The sequence below is a fragment of the Cnephaeus nilssonii genome (genome assembly GCF_951640355.1).
Source record: "Cnephaeus nilssonii genome assembly, chromosome: 11".
NCBI classification, from domain to species: domain Eukaryota; kingdom Metazoa; phylum Chordata; class Mammalia; order Chiroptera; family Vespertilionidae; genus Cnephaeus; species Cnephaeus nilssonii.
Window position 1 is genome coordinate 68,741,979 of NC_137082.1, and position 15,320 is coordinate 68,757,298.

Consider the following 15,320-nt stretch of genomic DNA (forward strand, 5'->3'; position numbering starts at 1 on the left):
CCTGGGATCCGCCCCTCCAATCACGCACGGAACCCCAGACTGGCACTCATTTTCTCCAATAGGCAGAGGAAGGGAGCCACGCACCCGCAGACTGACAGGAGCATTGTCCAATCATCATTTGCATCCCTTATTTTTCCGGGCTGGCAGACTTCCGGTTACTGGAGCAATCTGCGGGAATCTGCGGGAGTCTGCGAGCTGGGTGCAGGTCTCCGCGCGTCAGGTTCAGCGCAGAGTCCCCGGCAGGTGATCCACATGTCGTCCCCGCAGGCCCCGGAGGATGGGCAAGGCGGTGGCGACCCCCCCGGGGACCTTCGCAGCGTCCTGGTCACCAGCGTGCTCAACCTCGAGCCGCTGGACGAAGATCTCTTCAGGTAGCCTGCCGCATCTGGCCCGCACCCCGCGTTGGGACAGATGCTCCCGATCTCGACTGCCACCACCCTGTAGCCTTCTGCTCATGGTCTCCCGGAAGAAGATGGGCTCCGTGTGGGATGCAGGCTCTGTCGCCATTGGGAGAGAACTTGTTCCTGACAGCTGGCCTCGCTGCCTGGGCTTACTCCCTCTCCACGCCGGGTTTGCGCAGCCCCTCCCCTAGGAGGCCCTGGCCGCCTGGGCAAATAAAGTGGTGACCTGAGATATGCTTCTCAGCAGCTCCCCATGGCTCTGGGAACCAGTCTAAAAAGGGCTGCGATTAGTCCAAGGGCTAATCAGGTTTAAAACGTCCCCTCAGCCCCTTGCATATTCACTATCCTTTCCCTCTTACATACCCCATCCCCACCACCACTTGAGGTGTGATAGCTCCATACTCATCCTGAGGCCTGAGCTATTTTCCTTCCCCACACCCCTTAAATTCTTGACTGCAGCTGGGGATTTTACAGTTTGAGCCGCCAAGGCTCCTACTGGCTCATTGGGAGCTATTTAGGGTGCTAACTTCTCTTCCCCCTACTTAAGAAATCACAAATAACTTCCTGGAGGGCTATTTACAACGCACTGTATAAAAATGCCTAACTGGTTTGGGCCTTGGAAAGCCAGAGACCCAAATCCTTTAGCCTCCGTAAGGTTCACGCACTCGGCAAGCCCTTTTCACCTCTGGGCCCCTAGTTTTCCCATCTGCACACTGAAGGGATTACACCTGAAGTCTGAGGGCCCTGTGAGCTCTAAACCTAGTTCTTGGGTTGTCAAAGTTGAGGGGTATAAGTGGCAGGCCTTGATGCAGTCCACCCTAGCTCTTGGGGCTCATTGTAGTCCCAAGGCCTTCAGAGGCTTCTGCCTTACCCTGGTATGGGCAGTGAAGAAATACTAGACTTGGGGTCAAAAGACCCAGCTCCTTCTAAGGATTAGCAGTGTTTACCTGGGTTACCTTGCTAAAGTCGCCTTCCCTCTCTGATCCCTATTCTCTACTAAAATATGGGGGTTGGTTCCTTATCTTAAAGTCCACAGAAGGGTTAGGCAATCTCCAAGGCCGTGACGATGTATGCTGTCATGTAGAATGATGTAAGAAATTTGGGGAAAGGGTCCAGGGCTTGTACCATATTCTCAAAAGGATCCAAACTCCAATGAAGTTATGAGATCTGCACTAGAAGCTCAATGATTGTCACCGGATTTGGCCCAACCTTGAATTCTTTCCTGCTTTCTCTTTCTCCCCATAGAGGAAGGCATTACTGGATACCCACAACCAAGCGGCTGTTTGGGGGTCAGATCATGGGGCAGGCCCTGGTGGCTGCAGCCAAGTCTGTGAGTGAAGACATTCAAGTGCATTCCCTGCACTGCTATTTCGTCCGGGCAGGTAAGCACCCCTCCCTGCCCCCAACCCAGCCCTGAAGGCCCAGCAGCCACTTCTTCCTGGCCTTCGGGGGCTGACTTAGGAGAGAGAGGAGGACTGGGAGGAGACAGGGGGAGGGGGGGGGGAAGGAATTAGTTGATCTCCACCCACAGGGAAGCCTGGAGAGGAACAAGGCCTGGGTGGAGCCAGGAAGTCTTAGACCTCACAACTGCTTGTTATCTGGCCCCAAAAGACACAAGACTGGCTTAACTACTCCCCGTGGGTCTTTTGTTCATTGTTTACACACCTGTAGCTAAGTAGTATGCTGGAATCCTCAGAGCAGTGCCGTAACCTCTGCTAGGAATGTGGAGGTAGGCACCTTGCCTTGGAGAAGAAAGAGCACCAGCCTGGGAATTCAGAGACAATGGGTCTAGTTTCAGTACTAAGTCGCCATCATGCCACCTTGAGCGAGGTTACCCTCTCCCTGAGGCTTGGTTTGCTCATCTCATCAGAAAAATGGATGAGGGCGGAACCAAGTGTGTTCTCCAGATGATCTCTATAGCTACTTGCAGCTTAAAGGAGCAAGAAAGTAATCTTTTACAACCCAGGCTCTCCTTTGAAAAAAAAAAAAAATCTCACTTGCTAACCCTCCTTTTCCCTCACTCCTAAGGCAGGTGTCCCCAATTTTAAAAGTCACACTGTTTTCTGCATAGTTCCATCAGCTGAGAACTTAACAATATGTGATTCATATTAAGAAAACAATAGTGGGGTTTCCCCCTTCCTTTTATAAATATAAAATACTAGAGGCCCGTTGCACAAAGATTCGTGCAATCACAAAGATTCGTGCAATAGGCCTTCCTTCCCCTGGCTGCCAGCACCAGTTTTCCTCTGGCACCAGGGACCCAGGCCTTCGCTCTGGCCACAGCGGAGAAGCCAAGCCTCGAGGCTAGGCTTCTCTTCTTGGCCGCAGAGGAGAAGCCAAGCCTTGGCTTCTTGGCTCCAGCTGCAGCGGAGAAGCCAAGTCTTGAGGCTTCTCCTCTCTGACCGCAGTGGAGAAGCCAAGCCTCTTCAGTCTTTGCTCTGTGCCTGCATATGCAAATTAACCCACCATTTTTGTTGGGTTAATTTGCATACCCACACCTGATGGGCTGGTGGGTGTCATGGAGGTATGGTCAATTTGCATATTTCTCTTTTATTAGTAGATAGTAATATATGTAATTTTTTCATATTACATCTCCATTCCCCTCACTTCTATCCTTTTATTTCTGGACCCTCCCTGACAGTAATTGCTATAAAGCAGGGGTCCTCAAACTTTTTAAACAGGGGGCCAGTTCACTGTCCCTCAGACCATTGGAGGGCCGGACTGTAGTTTAAAAAAAAACTATGAACAAATTCCTATGCACACTGCACATATCTTATTTTGAAGTAAAAAAACAAAACGGCAAAAACACCCACATGTGGCCCGCGGGCCGTAGTTTGAGGACGCCTACTATAAAGTATTTGAATACTTACCCTGCATTCTTACCTTTAAGCCAATTGGGAGCAAAAGTGTCCTCTATTTCTTCAATTTGGTTGCAAACTCCAAAGTGCTAGGCTTTTGATATTGTAATCCTTACTGTGTGCCAGATATTATTCTAACCACTTTACAATTATGAACTCACTGTCATAAAAATCCTGAGAGGTATGAATACCATGATGATCCTCATTTTATAGATGGGTAAACTGCTCAGAGAGGTTAAGTGTCTTTGCCAAGGTCACACAGCTAATTAGCTAGGATTTGAATGCAAGGTATCTGGCAATGTCTCTTCTGTGCTGTTGAGAAAGAAGAGTTCCACCTGTACTGGGAGCATCCTTACGACAGGGTCTGGTGTTCTCTCTGAATCTGCAGTACATGGGCCTTAGCAGGCCTCAGTCAGTAGCTCCCAAGCAGAAAAGGAATGGAGAACGAGTAGCAGAGGTGCCTCTCCAGCCATGGTGATGATGACAGGGCCTGTGGGGCTCACTCAGGTTTACCATGTCCCTGTGCCCCCTGCAGGGGACCCGAAGGTGCCTGTTTTGTACCAGGTAGAGCGGACGCGAACAGGGGCGAGCTTCTCAGTGCGATCAGTGAAGGCTGTGCAGCATGGCAGGCCCATCTTCATCTGCCAGGCCTCCTTCCAGCAGGCCCAGCCCAGCCCCCTACAGCACCAGTTCTCCATGCCCACTGTGCCCCCACCGGAAGAGCTGCCTGACTATGAGACCCTCATTGACCAGTGCTTAAGGTGAGAGACCAGGAGGCTCAGGACAGTGTTCAGACTGCAGGTGCTTCCTGTTCCTGGGTCATGGAATCCTTTAGTGCGCCTTGACTATTTAAAAATATGGACTAGAAAAGGTGATATAGGAATGTATTGTGTATAATAAGGGTAAGAATCCTTTTGTGATAGGTTAGTTTCAGTTGTGTGTGGGGTCAAGATGTAAAATGCAGGTTTATGATTCAGCCAATTCAGGTACAGTATTTTACTGGTTGTTAAAATATTGAACTACTTCTTTAACTACTTGGCAAATACTCACCTCCCTAGTCCCTGAGTGACTCCCCCTTCAAGGTCACATGATCAGGCAGCCTAGGAGGTAATGCCTGGCAGGGTGAGGGTTCCTACTGCCTTTGCCTTAGTGTGTGTGAAATATTTTAAATGTCACCTGGTAAAATATATTTCTTACTTAGATCACAGTTGATAAAGTTGGGAAAATGCCAGGGCAAGAGAAAGAGCTCTGGCCTCTGACACAGGACAGACACATGGCTTTTGGCCAGGGCTGTGCTCTGTTAGTGCCCATTTGCTCTGTGACTTTGCCCAACTCCCCAGCCTCTCAGAGCCCTGCCTCTTCATTTGAAAAGTGTATGTTTCTGCCCTGCCTACTTCACAGCTGTATGAGGGAGAGTGCCTGTCTTGTGCTGGCTGGGGAGGCAGCAGGGTGTGATGGGGCGGATGTGAGTTTGAACCTGGGAAAGGTCTAGGTTCAAATCTAGACTGTCTCTGCTAGCTTTCCCACTCTGAGCCTGTGCCCTCAGTTATAAAATAAGGCACTTAAGTGTTCAGTAAATTGTAGTTATATAATTGACTGACAGGAATAAGCTTGGAGCCTGGTTTACGGTCAGAGCTTAAAAATGTTTGCTGTAATGTTCTTTTTTTTTTTCTTTTTTTTTTCTGTAATGTTCTTAAAGGTCCCTAAATCTAGAGCTGTGTTGTCAGGTAAGAAAGCCACTAGCTACATAGGATTAAATTAATTAACATCAGGTAGAATTAATAGTTCTGTTCCTCACTATTAACCACACTAACCACATTGCAAGCACTCAGTAGCCACATGTGGCTAGTGGCCACCAGTGTGGACAGTGCAGATACAGAACATTCCATCATCCCTGAAGGTTCTGTGGACAGTGCTTGAGAGGACAGAGCTGAAAATGGAAATCCTGGTGCGCACTAGGGTGGCTGCTACTGTGGCGAAGGGGCTTCCCTGGAGATGGCCCTTTTCCCCATGGACACAGTGTTCCCGATTGCTTAGGGTTAGATAACTCAGTCCCAGTTGGGCAGCCTGGTTCCTGAGTGTTTGGGATAGTGAAGTGGTTAAGAGTGTGAACCGAGTCAGGCTGCCTGGGTCCAAAGCCTGCCTTTACTTCCTGAGCAAGCTGCTTGGACTCTGTGCTTACTTCATGTATCATTGGGGGGTGACAATTGCAGCTGTCTCACATGGTTGTTGTGAGGAATGGGTTAATGTGGGTGAAATGCTTATAATGGTGCATATTGGGGGTGCGCCTCATGACTACATGCATGATCTTGTCTTCTCCACAATGTTTATTATCAGGTAGGTTACTGTCATTATCCACATTTTACAGATGGGAAAATAGGCTCAGAGAGATTACTAGCTTGCATAAGGCCACATAGCTCGTAAGAGGCAAAGAATGGCTTCAAATACTTGACGCTCCTGCCTGCCAGAGGAGAGGGAGACTTTCAGGCTAAGTCTGGACTCCCTCTGGAGGAAGAAGGGGAGTCAGAATTAACAGTTCTGAAGATAGGCTTCCCCTCTCTTTGGGTCTCCTCAAGTCCCTTAATCCTTTATTTTCAGGGACCCTAACCTCCAAGAGAAGTACCGAGTGGGCCTGAACCGGATTGCTGCAAAGGATGTGCCCATTGAGATCAAGCTAGTAAACCCATCCAGCCTGAGCCAGTTGCAGAACATGGAGCCCAAACAGATGTTCTGGGTGCGAGCCAAGGGCTATATTGGTAAGAGGAACTCCTGGACTGGAAGAGAACACTCTCTAGGAGTCTAGACCTGCATAGTATTTGCTGTGTGGCCTTGGGCATGTTACTTCCCCTCTCTGGGCCTATTTCCTCATCCCCATGATGGGGATTTGGCTCATCTTCTTATTGGGGCCCTAGTAGGCCTTTGCCTGGGGAGAATGGGAGGTGGCTGTAATCCTAATGTAGGCCCTTTCTGGGGAAGGCAGGCACTTTGCTGAGATTCTTCTCCGGGTACACTGCTAATCTTAAGGTGCCTGTGTGGGAGATTTGGGGAGGGCCCCATCCCTGCCTCCTTCTCCCCCATCACATACACCTTGGGACAGGTGCCCTTGTGCAGTGAACAGCCTGCATATCTGTGCACGGCAGCCCCTGTCTTCCCCACCTCCCTGCAGGTCCTGAGCTGTAAAGGCCAGGAGCCCAGGGCTGATGGGGCCGGGACCTATTGCAGGGGAGGGCGACATCAAGATGCACTGCTGCGTGGCTGCCTATATCTCGGACTTTGCCTTCCTGAGCACAGCATTGCTGCCCCACCAGTGTAAGCATAAGGTGCACTTCATGGTCTCCTTGGACCACTCCATGTGGTTCCACGCCCCCTTCCGAGCTGACCACTGGATGCTCTATGAGTGCGAGAGCCCCTGGGCTGGTGAGTGTGGGGCCACATGGGATAAGGGCACTGGCCTTGGGGTGGCAGGGAGCTCGCTTTCTTGGGTCATGCTGTTCCCCACCCACATTCTATGGGGCACTGCACAGGCCACTTTCTCTCCTGCCCCCTAGGCTTTGGCATCCTTATCTTCAAAATAACAGGGTGAGGCTGGAGGACGGGATACAAAATCAGCTCTTAATTTCTGTAACATGCTGGGAATATGATCCACTCTATCTCAGAGACCCCAGTTCTAGTCCCAGAAACACTTCAGAATCTCTGTATGATCTTGGACAAGTCCTATCTCCTCCCTGAGCCTCAGTTTCCCCATTTAAATAAACAGTTGTGTTAGTGGAGTAGTAGCTAAACCTGGTGGCCACTTCAGGGAGCTTTTTAAAAACAGATTTTCAGATTCTAAGATTCTGACTCTGCAGGTCTTGGAAGAGGTCAGAAAACTATATTTTTAAGAAGCCCCCTAAGTGATTCTGCCAGTTAACCTGGTTGGTTCAGGGCACTCAACAGTTTCTAAAGGCCCCTCTGCTGGGACACTCCTCATCAGAGACATAGAGAATCCCAGGCTCGTTCATCAATGTCTGCTGTCAGAGCCCTGGATTCCTTTCCAAGGAAGTACTTTCCAAATGAAAATTGCTTTGTAAAACAGGGACAAAACTTAAGAGGCTCTTTATACTCAGGGAGGGGGGGCTCTTAAGTACCAATAGCATAAAAAAATAAACAAAACAAACAAACCAACAAACAAAAAGTACCAATAGCATCACAGTACAGGTTCAACAGCCTTGAAGTTAGGATACTTGGCCCGATTCTTAAGGCCAAGTTCCCGAGCCTCTCTGAATTTTAAGCTCATCAGCCATAAAAGGGGACGAACCTTGCTTTGCTTGGCTGTTGTGAGGACTAAGTGAGCTGTACTACATGGAAGGGACCCAGCAGCTCCCTTCATAAACACCAGCTCAGGCCCGAGGCTGACAAGGGAGAGGAAATCTGCAGGTGGGGAGGCAGGGCTGGCCAGACTCCATGGCCCCAGGTCCTCTCCCCTGAGCGCCTTTGTCCCCTTGGGGTTGGGGGTGTTTTTCATATAATACCAGCCTGGTGGGACTGGTTTGATTTATTATAAAGGGAACTGATGGGTTTCCTAACACAAGTGGCCAGAGGTCTGGTAGATCTGCTTAGCCACGCTACTGACGGAGACTGTTCTCAGAACTCCCCTGTGATTGTTGAGGAAGCCCGAGAACGTGTAAAGTGCTTTTAAACTGTTTTGTGGGGTTCCCATGGGTACCCCCTGATGACTGCACACAGGCTCATAAAGGGGCACAACACGCAGTGTGCCCTTGTATGGGGCAGCCCAACCTGGACTGCACCCTTCTTAAGAAGCCCGCTTGGCTGTGCTAAAGGCGAGAGAAGGCTGTTTTTACCCTTCTCACCCGCAGGTGGCTCCCGGGGGCTGGTCCGTGGGCAGCTGTGGCGTCGGGACGGGGTGCTGGCTATATCCTGTGCCCAGGAGGGCGTGATCCGAGTGAAGCCCCAGGTCACAGAGAGCAAGCTGTAGCCAGAGGTACCAGCGTGGCCTGGGGCTTCAAGGATCTCCCTTCTCCCCCCACTCATGAGGCAAGGCAGGAATTACAGTTGAGGGCTGGGCTTTGTCCCCCATATCCAATAAAGAGACTGCTACCACTGGACCTGCTGGCCTTTAATTCCCTGGGCCAGAACTGCAGCCCTCCCTCCAGCCATCAACTCCAAGAGTCCCTGGCCCTTACTCGGGCTCCTTCACTGGCTTGGAGGCCCAAGGAATAGGGAACACTGACCCTGGCCTGGGGTACAGCCCCCAGCTGTGCATATGCCGAAGAGAGCGCATCAGACTTCCTCCCTGCACCATCCCAGATCCCAGGCATCCCCAGCCAAAGCTTTCCCTGAGCCCAGCCCAGCAGAAGTTTCCTCGGTCTGCTACAAATTCTTTGTGTTACTCCTAGGGGTTCCCAGCACCCCCTACAGCCTCCCAGCTGCTGTTCAGGTCCTCATCCCTCATCGGTCCCCCACCACTGCCATCCTGGGGCAGTGCCTCTCCCCAGAGTGATCTTAAGTCTAGGCAAGACTAATCCAGTACCTCCTTGATGAGCAATTCTTTGAGACTGGGGGGTGGCGTGGGGGTCAGGCCTGCCTCCTGCAGGACCTGGAGCCGTGCCTCTGACTGGCGTTTGTCCAAGCCCAGGCGCCAGGAGAGCCGGACATGGGCCTCCAGAAAGGGTGCCAACAAAGGATGGGGGCTCTTGTCCCCCAGCAGCTGAAGGGCCCTCTCACAGCAAGCCCGGGCCTCCCCAGGGTCCTCCAGCTCCTGGTGGCACACAGCCAGCCCAGCCAGGGTCAGCAGAGGGCGATCTGGGCTGGAGAGGGTGCCCAGCTGGGCCTGAAGCTGCCAGGCATTGGCCCAGAGCGCCAGGGCCTCACGGTAGAGGCCAGTGCAGGTGAGGCTCTGTGCCCTCCGCAGCTCCGGCAGTACGAAGAAGTCCTGGAGGTCCGGGGCATGGCGCAGCTCGGGGATCGCCTGCAGGTGGCTCAAAAACTGCTCGAAGGCCCGGCTGCGGCGGGCAATGGTCTCTGCAGTGAAATTCCGGCGCAGGCGCTTACGGGGGAAGGAGATGGCAGCCATGGGGCCCCGGAACTGCCGCTGCAGGTTTCGGTGCAACCGCTCAAAGTCTGAGTAACGGCGAGAGATGTGGGCTGGCTGGTGATCTGGTGGCCCCGGCCCCATCACGGCGAGGGTGTAGAGCTGCAGGGAGGGTGGGGGTCAGGGCAGGTGCAAACTGTCCAGGGGCCCCTTCCTGCCCCATACCCACACTTCCAGCTCTGTTGCCCCACCTCTTCCCTTTACCCCTAAGCCTCGGCCCAGGAAGGTGGGAGCTGCTGGGGCAGCAGCTAGGGAGCCCAGTCCGTCTTACCTGAGGCTCGTCTGAAATGACCCAGGCCCAAGGCAGCACGGGGAGAGAAAGACAAAGATGGACTTCAGTGCCTAGAGCTGCTGCCTTTTTGCCCCTTCCAGAAAGTACTCCCCTCCCATCAGGGCAGTTAGCTCTTCTGACAGCCCCTCCGGAAAACCAGGGGTTCGTGGAAACCCAGGCCCATCTCAGGCCTCTGAGCCAACCTTTAGGAGCTTTGTCCAACCCAGACCTGGAAGACAGGTCTTCAGACACCCCAGGAATGACCACGTGAAAAGTACACTGGGCTCACACTCAGGTTCTAACCCCAGGTCAGCTACTCCTCACTGTGACATCAGCCAAGGCAGTCCCCCTCCAGTCAGCTTCCTTCTCTAGTGAATGACATGTTGGCCCAGGTCAGTGTTTACTCAGGTGTGGGGCGTGGACTAATGTTGGTCCTGAGATTTTTAGGAGGATGTGCTAGAGTAAATAACACTGAATCTGAGGCAGGAGGCGACTCCCCCTCGTCCTCTTTGACTCGTTCTGACTGCAAATTGAGGGCACTTTGACCCGTCTCAGCTCCATTTTTAGAAAAGAACCAGGAAATGGATCTTGGGTCAGGGCCTTCAGGCAACAGCATCCAGGCAGGGTTTAGTGACCTTTTCACTGCTTTTATTTTTACGGCTATCTTCTCCTTATGGCAAGTGAGGCTTTCCACATACAGTATGCTATAAAGTTGTCTTTTAAACTTACTTAAGAAAAAGGTTTATTTAAAGAAAAATGTTAAACAGAGAATGGTACAAGCAGCATTCAGATGGGACAAGAATTGTGAAGTGGTACTGGAATTGAAGTTCGGGGGAAAAACACTGAAGGAGATCACCATGAGACTTCCCCCAGGTCTGAGAACCCAAACATGGATTAATCTATAAGAATGCTAAGCCAGCAAGTTTAAAAGGGGGATTAGCGAACCTCAGATGTTAAAGAACCTTCGATGTTAAAGGCATACTAACAACAAACCCAGATGTTTTTCTTGAATTTGTTCTGTGAAACTACCAGTATTATAGCCACCTCTAGTCAATTAGGTTTGCCTGTTCTATCCTTTTCTCAAAGATTCACAGTGTACTTTAATATTAAGGATTAAAAAGTCAAACAGTAAAACTTTATTTTACTCTTCAACTCTGCATTCCCAAAACATACTGACTGCAAAATCTTTCTCTTAAGGAATAGTTATTAACATTCCAGGAAAGTTGTTTTCTTTTTTTGTTAATTGTTACCTGAGGATATTTTGCCATTGATTTTCAGAGATAGTGGAAGGGTGGAGGAGAGACAGAGAGATAGAAACCAGGGCCAGGAATGCAGAGCCTGCAACCGAGGTATGTGCCCTTGACCGGAATGGAACCTGGGACCCTTCAGTCTGCTCTAGCCACTGAGCCAAACTGGCTAGGGAAGGAAACCTATTTTCTGTAGAACACACGTCAGTAAGAACTGGTCTATAATGATCCCTTATGTTACTCTGGCTTTGATTTTTATTTTTTGGTGTGGGCCTACGAACCAGGAGGTCACAGTTTGATTCCTGGTTGGGGCACATGCCCAAGTTTTGGGCTCGATCCCTGGTTGAGAATGTGTAAAAGGCAGCTGATCAATGATCCTCATCATTGATGTTTTTGTCTCTCCCTCTCCCTTACTTTCTGAAATCAATAAAAATATCTTTAAAAAAATATAAAAGACATCCCCTAAGTCACACAGCTGGGAAATGGCCCAGCTGGGATTTAAAACCAGGTTGACCTAATTCCAAAGCCTGTGCTCTAACCCCACAGGAGAAGTTCAATCAGAATTTAGGGTCCCCTCCGGACAAAGGAGGTGATTTGTTTCCCCAGATTGGGCCAGGGCATACTTGGTCATCCTGCTCTCTCTTGTCATTCTTCTCCCAGAGTCACCCCCATACTTCCTTGTTTCGCAGCTGCTCCTTGATAATTGATCTTTGGGGTCCCCTTCCTATGCATGATGCCTGGCCAGGACTTTTGCCACTTAAGACTTGATTATCCATCCCTGCTCGGATTGAAGCAGTCACCCCATGGGTGTGGCCCTTGTTTACTAATAGCAGCAGAGAGGGGTGGAGAGGTCCAGATGTGGGACAGGGCTCCAGGCCCCCTTCCTGCTGAGTCAGAAATGGAGGAGGGTGGTGAGGAGGAGGGAAGTGAGAGGAAGGGAGCTGCTGCCGCCAGGACCGGCCAGGTCCGACTGGGTTTCAGGCTGGCCCGGAGAAGACCTGGCAGACCGCTTTCCATGTCAGTTTCTCCTTTCCACGGAGAAGAAAACAGGGACTCCCAGGTTCTCCCCCACATTGCTCTTCACTGAACCCCCCTAAATGGAGCCATTACAACAAGATTATTCTATACAGGATGGCTGCTCGAGAACTGATTCACCTGGCTTGTAAGGAGGCCACAACAGGCCCCAGATGCCAGGCATTTTCAATCCAAAGCTAAGTAATGATAAGGGAGCGAATTTTTTATTTTATTATACATTTTCCTTGAGCACTTCATAATGCCAGGCACAGTGCTAAGGGCTTTCTGTGCACTGTCCCATTTAATTCCTGGGGCAATTCTCTGCATTATTCCCATTACTCAGATGAGGAAAAGGTCATCAAGGTTACACAACTCACCCAAGGTCAAACAACTGGGATTTAAATCAAGTTCTGCATCCAAAACCCATTAAAAACAAAAACAAACACTAACCAATGCCACTTGGGTCTCAAACCTGATCCAGATAATATTTTTTCCTGTGTACTGCATCTTGCTACATTTTGCAAAACCTTGGGGGGTGTGAGTAGGGGCACACACACCAGTTCTCTTATTTTCAAAACCAGGAGAGGAGGCAGGCCCACAATCCTTTTTTAACTCAGTCTCAAAGAAGCTGTTATTTGCCTGAGGACTTGCTCAAGTTACATCCCCATTCTGCCCTGTTTCTCCATCTGGAAAATGGGGGCAGCCGTGTACAACTACACGGCCAGCTCGTCCTCACCAAGGAAGTTGGAATTTTCCCTACTTTGTCTTAGACAGACTTGTAGACTCACAACCAGGGGTTCCTGGACCCGCACTCACCACGTACTTGGAAGGAGGGTCCTTGACCACGTTGGCACTGGTCACCTCGAAGAGCAGCCGCTGGGGCACCAGGGTATTCCGGGACTTCTTCCAGAAATCCTGCAACTGTCGTGCCAGGAGCTGGCTGCTCCGCTGCCCGTCAGGTGAGGGGTTCTGTTCTGCATGAGTACAGGACCCGTCATATCAATAGGCCTGGGGCCAGCTGGGGTCGACATGACCTCACTCCTCCCAACAGGTGACAACAGCTTTATCCCCATTTGTCATACATGGAAATTGAGGGTCTGAGAAGCTGGATGCCAAACGCCGTGCTTGGCAGACAGCAGGCGCTAAATAAATATCTCCACCCCCAAAACATCCCTAGCGCATTAATTGCCATTTCTATCCCAGACTACATCGAATGCCCCAACAACCTGGAGGTGGGGTGATGATTTCCCCCATTTGACACAGAGAGGGGAAACTTGGCCCAGAGAGGTGTTGTGACTCTCGAGGTCACACAGCCAAGTGGTGGCTGGGACCCTTAAAGAAGTGTGGCATCTCGGAGTTTAGGCAGGACCCACTCAGAGCCCCCACGGAGGGGGAGGCCCAACGGAGCTCCGGGGTTCCCGCCGCCTCCTCCGCACTCGCCTGCGTCCTCTCCCGACGCCCGGTCCCCGAGGGGCAGCGGGTTGGGGCCGGCCACCTCGTCGTCCTCCTCGTCCTCGTCCTCGTCGTCCTCCGCGCTGGTGAAGCTCAGGGTGCCGCTGAGGCGGGAGGACAGGCCCTCGGCGTCGTCGTCCTCCAGCTCCGAGCTCTCCGGGAACTGCTCGGCCTCGGGGCCGGTCGCCGCCTCCGCGGGGCCCTCGCTGGCCAGGGCGTGCCGCAGCCGGAGCAGGAGCCGCGAGGCCATGGCACCCTGCGGGGGACGCCGGACCCGGGTCCCAGGCGGCGGGAGTCAGGCCAGCCCCCGCGGAGGGGCGGGGCCCGGGTGCGGGAGGAGGACGCCGCGCAGCACCCGCCCCAGCCCGTCGGGGTCCTGGGAGCCCCAAGACTCAGCTCCCGCCGTTCTCCCCGCACCCGCGCCGCCGGGGGCCGCGCCCTTCCCGGGGGCCACCGGGACCTTCCCGCGTCTCTCTCGCCCCTGGTGCGTCTCCACCTTCTGGGCCCCGCGGTGCACTCAGGGGCGCGCCGCTCCCCCGGGTCCGGGGGCCGCCTTGGGCGCCTCACTGAGCCGGCGGGGTTCCGCGGGGGCCCAGCCGCTCCGGGCTCCGCTCCGCCGCTTCCTGCCACCGCCCCGCCCCGCCCCCGGCCCCGCCCGCCCGTCTGCCGGCCCGGAGCCGCCGGGAATGCCGAGCCCTGCGCTCCGGGGAGACTTGGAATCCTGGGTAGGCCCGAGTGAGCCCCAGCCCGCGGGGCTCACCTCCTCCCGGGCCCTCCCGCCCTTCGCGGAGACCCAGGCCGGTCCCCATCCAGCCCCCAGTTTCCAACCAGCACTCTTACTCTCCAAAGTCATTTGACGGCGGGGAGCCCATCTCTCCTGTGAGATAACTGAGGCCAAGAGCAGACGCGTGATCTGGGTTGGCATCTGACCTTGCTGAGCCTGGGCTTTCTCAAACATGAAACAGGAACCATGATTTTTGCAGCTCTTGTAAGGACCCTACCTAGTCCGGTGCCTGGCACAGAGCAGGGACTTCGAAATGATCAGTTACATGATTATCGTTTCTGCGTCGTTCACAGACTTTTACAACCTCAGGTGAGCCTCACACATAGAAAGGAGGCAAACGGGGAAAGGACCCAAAGACTGTTGCCCAGTCACGCAGCTTGCCAAGAGGTTTGAGTGCGGGGCTCTGCAGCGCAGGTCTCCTGAGTTCCGAATCCTGTTCTTTCCCCACGAAGCAGGCAGGGTAATGTCAGCAATTCCGCTGGTGGGCTGTTTCATCTTTTATCCAGAGGGCAGCAGCAGGTCGAGAAGAATTTATTGTTGCTTCCTGTCAGAAGGCCCAGATGTCAGTCCCTAACAGGGCCTAAAAGGGCAGATATTGCTAGTCATACAATGGAGCAAAGAAAGCCAGGTAGTAGTCCCTATCCATTTGGAATGGCATGGCGAGTCACGGGAAACAGATTTGAGTGGAAAACACACTCCCTGCCCTCCCTACATGCAGAAGGGGCGGGGCTCTCATTTCTTGAGGTTCCATACATCCTGTTCTAGGCACATTACATGAGGTCACATCGCACCTCACAACATCTTGGGGAGGGGGTTGTTTGTTACTGGACAATACTGTTTCATTGTCAAGATGAAGATGTCCAGCCTGCATGGCTCAGTGGTTGAGCTTTAACCTATGAACCAGGAGGTCACGGTTTGATTCCCCGTCAGAGCACATGCCCAGGTTGTGGGTTCCATCCCCGTGTGGGGCATGCAGGAGGCAGCCAATCAATGATTCTGTCTCATCATTAATGTTTCTATCTCTCTCCCTCTCCCTTCATCTCTGAAATCAATGAAAAAAAATTTTTTTAAAAAGATGAAGAAACTGAGGCAAATTGACTTTCTCAAAGTCCATAGCTAGAAAACAGAGGAGCTGGAATTTAAGGCCAAGTCTGTGTAATAGTAGATTTCATTCAGCTTACCAGCAGGGTGCTGGGCGAAAA

At 52.3% G+C, this 15,320-nt stretch overlaps 2 protein-coding genes across 4 annotated transcripts; one reads left to right on the top strand and one right to left on the bottom strand.

The window, feature by feature from the left end:
• Positions 1-172: 172 nt before the first annotated feature.
• On the top strand, positions 173-8,254 carry ACOT8 (acyl-CoA thioesterase 8). Of its 2 annotated transcripts, XM_079783413.1 has the most exons (6): positions 173-371; positions 1,647-1,783; positions 3,795-4,020; positions 5,858-6,015; positions 6,482-6,676; positions 8,116-8,254. In XM_079783413.1, exons 1-6 carry the CDS (start codon positions 253-255, stop codon positions 8,232-8,234), a joined length of 954 nt encoding a protein of 317 aa, XP_079639539.1. In that variant the 5' UTR covers positions 173-252; the 3' UTR covers positions 8,235-8,254. The 2 variants fall into 2 exon arrangements, with proteins under 2 accessions (XP_079639539.1, XP_079639538.1); XM_079783412.1 differs by lacking the exon at positions 8,116-8,254 and having other exon boundaries at positions 6,482-7,204.
• On the bottom strand, positions 7,339-14,880 carry SNX21 (sorting nexin family member 21). Of its 2 annotated transcripts, XM_079783410.1 has the most exons (3): positions 13,323-14,880; positions 12,699-12,856; positions 7,339-9,452 (listed from the first exon to the last, which is right to left on the bottom strand). In XM_079783410.1, exons 1-3 carry the CDS (start codon positions 13,582-13,584, stop codon positions 8,778-8,780), a joined length of 1,095 nt encoding a protein of 364 aa, XP_079639536.1. In that variant the 5' UTR covers positions 13,585-14,880; the 3' UTR covers positions 7,339-8,777. The 2 variants fall into 2 exon arrangements, with proteins under 2 accessions (XP_079639536.1, XP_079639537.1); XM_079783411.1 differs by lacking the exon at positions 13,323-14,880 and having other exon boundaries at positions 12,706-12,846.
• Between the last annotated feature and the right edge of the window lie 440 nt (positions 14,881-15,320).